The sequence below is a fragment of the Oryzias melastigma genome, linkage group LG3, assembly GCF_002922805.2.
Source record: "Oryzias melastigma strain HK-1 linkage group LG3, ASM292280v2, whole genome shotgun sequence".
Classification (NCBI taxonomy): domain Eukaryota; kingdom Metazoa; phylum Chordata; class Actinopteri; order Beloniformes; family Adrianichthyidae; genus Oryzias; species Oryzias melastigma.
Genome location: NC_050514.1, coordinates 11,382,989 through 11,386,079, shown reverse-complemented (window position 1 = coordinate 11,386,079; position 3,091 = coordinate 11,382,989). Strand labels below are relative to the sequence as shown.

The 3,091-nt window shown below is 37.9% G+C and overlaps 1 protein-coding gene across 1 annotated transcript in view; it reads left to right on the top strand.

Moving 5' to 3' along the window:
• Positions 1 to 563: 563 nt before the first annotated feature.
• The window catches only part of ap1s2 (adaptor related protein complex 1 subunit sigma 2), a 3,314-nt gene continuing 786 nt past the window's right edge, over positions 564 to 3,091 (top strand). Inside the window, exons 1-4 of the mRNA XM_024295230.2 lie at positions 564 to 767; positions 1,184 to 1,362; positions 2,663 to 2,771; positions 2,854 to 2,991. Of these exons, the coding sequence (XP_024150998.1) occupies positions 1,184 to 1,362; positions 2,663 to 2,771; positions 2,854 to 2,991 (426 nt within the window). The 5' untranslated portion in view covers positions 564 to 767. The remainder of the gene's footprint in view (positions 768 to 1,183; positions 1,363 to 2,662; positions 2,772 to 2,853; positions 2,992 to 3,091) is intronic.

The following is a 3,091-nucleotide window of genomic DNA, read 5'->3' as shown; positions in this document are numbered from 1 at the left end:
TTTTTACTTTTCCTTAACTAGAGAGGCACAATGAAGAGCCACATGTGGCTCCGGAGCCTCAGGTTGCAGATCCCTGGTCTATCCATAGACTGTATATAAAATAATTAATTTTTACAGTCTATGGGTCTATCACACAGAAAGTGAGGACATGTAGCCTAATAAAAATGTATTCGATGCATATAAATGCCTTAACGCACCATGACTGCATAATCTGTGATGATGCATCTAAATGAACCAGAAAAAACGCAAAATACAGAGATCTTGAATATAAAAATATCCAAAATTATTATAATTAGACATTAAAATGGCATTTATAGAAAAGATTCATGGATATATATTTGTTATTGGTATGCATCTCGTGAAAACACGTCTGTCTTACCTAACTGCTCGGCCTTGATTAAAATGTATATGAATAAACCCTAAATTATGTTCTCCCAAAGTAAATTTTGCCTGCAAATTCAGAATAAAAAAATGTCGAAGAGGGCTGGAAACCGCCCAATCTGGCAACACTTATCATTGGGGTTTTGTCTGGAAATAACGTAAAAACGTCATGAATAACGGAATCAAACAGCCAATCAAATTGCACAGCTGCATCCCCTCCGGCCAATCACAGCGTAGCACTGAGCTGTCGTCTCCCCAGCCTGCACTGGGGAGTTTAGCATCTAAAAAGCTAGCCTTCATATTTTGAATGGTAAACTGCGGGTTATTATTTCTACCAGCCGAGATTTAACGAGTCACTTTGCAGGCGTTTGTTGACTAAGTCGAAGGTAAAACATATTTATTCAACATTTGTTTATGTTGTAGCTTGATATGATCGCGGGAGGGGGCGCAAATGTTACGCAGGGCGTTTTTTCTTAATGTTGTGTGGGGCTAATAAGTAACATTAGCTAAATTGAGCTGTTAAAACTTTATGTCAACACGAGCTTTAAGGTATTTGAGCTGTTATAAAACACATTTAATCAGAGAATGTGGTGCTGTATCGACATTATATACGCAGCATGTGTTTCCTTAGCGGACATTTCCGTTCGAGTTTATTTAATCAACTTAGAATTGAGAAAGTTGATATTTCGCCTACTGAAAAGCTGTTTGTAGGCTCGGCATGTTTCCCACGCTTGTATTTAATACAAACAGACATATAAATGTTTGTACAATGGATTGAACAGAGTTTATTTTTGTCTCCCAGATGCAGTTCATGCTCTTGTTCAGCCGTCAGGGGAAACTGCGGTTACAGAAGTGGTATGTCCCTCTGTCTGACAAAGAGAGGAAGAAAATATCCAGAGACTTGGTCCAGACTATATTGGCCAGGAAGCCCAAGATGTGCAGCTTCCTAGAGTGGAGGGATCTCAAGATTGTGTACAAAAGGTAGAAAAATACCAGTTATTGTATGGTTTCTTTGAAAGTTACCCCAGAATCCCTCGCAATTTAAATGTCTCGAAAGGATCTGACACACTTCTAGAGATACCTCATGATCTTTTATTTTTATGAAGTTTGTTTTTGAAGCAGATAAGCTTCCACAATGAGTCTCTGCCTGTTGTGATGATTTCTATTATCTGCTCTCAAACTAAATAAACATTTATCTCTGTTTGCTACAATGTCAATTGATAAAAATTGGTTCTAGATTATTAAAACTTTTAGGTTACTTCTTGAGAAATATATCAAGAGTCCCGCTTGCCACTAGTTTTCCTTTGGAGTGCTTTAAAATCCCACTCTGATCATAGGTTTGATCTATTTTAACAGTGTTCCCAGTGGTTTTTTTCATTACAGTTTTGCCATTTTCAGCCTAAAATAAAAAACTATATATGTTGTTTTCAAGGTTGTCCTTTCTGCAGACTGGCAGGAGTTCATTAGAAATTTGACTGAGTTGCCGTAGAATCAGTCCGCCCCCATTTGTCCTCGTCCATTTGTTTAGACTCACTTCTGCTAGTTTACAGCCCCTTACAACCCCAACCTTACATTACCAGCACAACAAAAATGTTCAGCAACATTTTTAGCTATCCAGCTATACAGTTTTGAGCCAGATACCAGCTCAGATAAGGAATACGAAGACGTACATGGATCTATTTGTCTGTAAGGTGATGCATCAGAACGGAGTGGGGCAGGGAGCTTGTGGCCCACCGATTTGTAGCACCTACGTCACTGCGACTAGCTTTTTCCAACAGCATTTTTTACCTGATTTACAACAATTCGAATAAAGAAATACTCGAAAGTGCAATTTCAACCTTAATTTCCTTATATATGTCCTCCATCATCAGGAAAATGCTACAAGAACATGTTAAAAGCATAGAAAACATGTTTTTTTTTTATAAGAGTGGGTCTCTAAATATATAATTTATCCTCAAATGACTCGCTTGTCATGGAAGAGATTTACAGAAACAGTGGAAGCTATGATCATATGACAGGAAGCTGTAGGGAGATTTCCAAATATAGATTCTCAGAATTTGTTTGAAAATCTGAGATAAATGCAGCTGTTTTTACACAGTTATATTCCACACTTAGTATTATTATTATGTTTGCTGCAAATCTTGTTTAGAAACAGTTTAAGGATCTCTAGAGTTTAGATGAAGTTTGACTTCTTTAGCATGTTAGCATGCAGGTCAAGAGAAAAAATGCTCGTTTGTCTCTTTACAATGTTTGTGTTTCATATTTTTCTATCTTTCTCAAGGTATGCAAGCCTGTACTTCTGCTGTGCTGTAGAGGATCAGGATAATGAACTGATCACCCTGGAGATTATCCACAGATATGTGGAGCTGCTAGACAAGTATTTTGGCAGTGTAAGTCACCCACCTTAAATTAAGAAGTTACTGTTGATTTTTATCTAAATCATTCTAATTTGGACCCATTTTGCTGTTTTAGGTCTGTGAGCTGGACATCATCTTCAACTTTGAGAAAGCATACTTTATCCTGGACGAGTTCTTGTTGGGGGGTGAGGCTCAGGAAACCTCCAAAAAGAATGTGCTGAAGGCCATCGAGCAGGCCGACTTGCTGCAAGAGGTATGATCAGACATTTACACACATCAGGAGGAACTATTAAACTCTCTGTGTGTGAAACCCAATTTAAACAAGCCAATTTTGTTGCAGAAATGTCATTGGT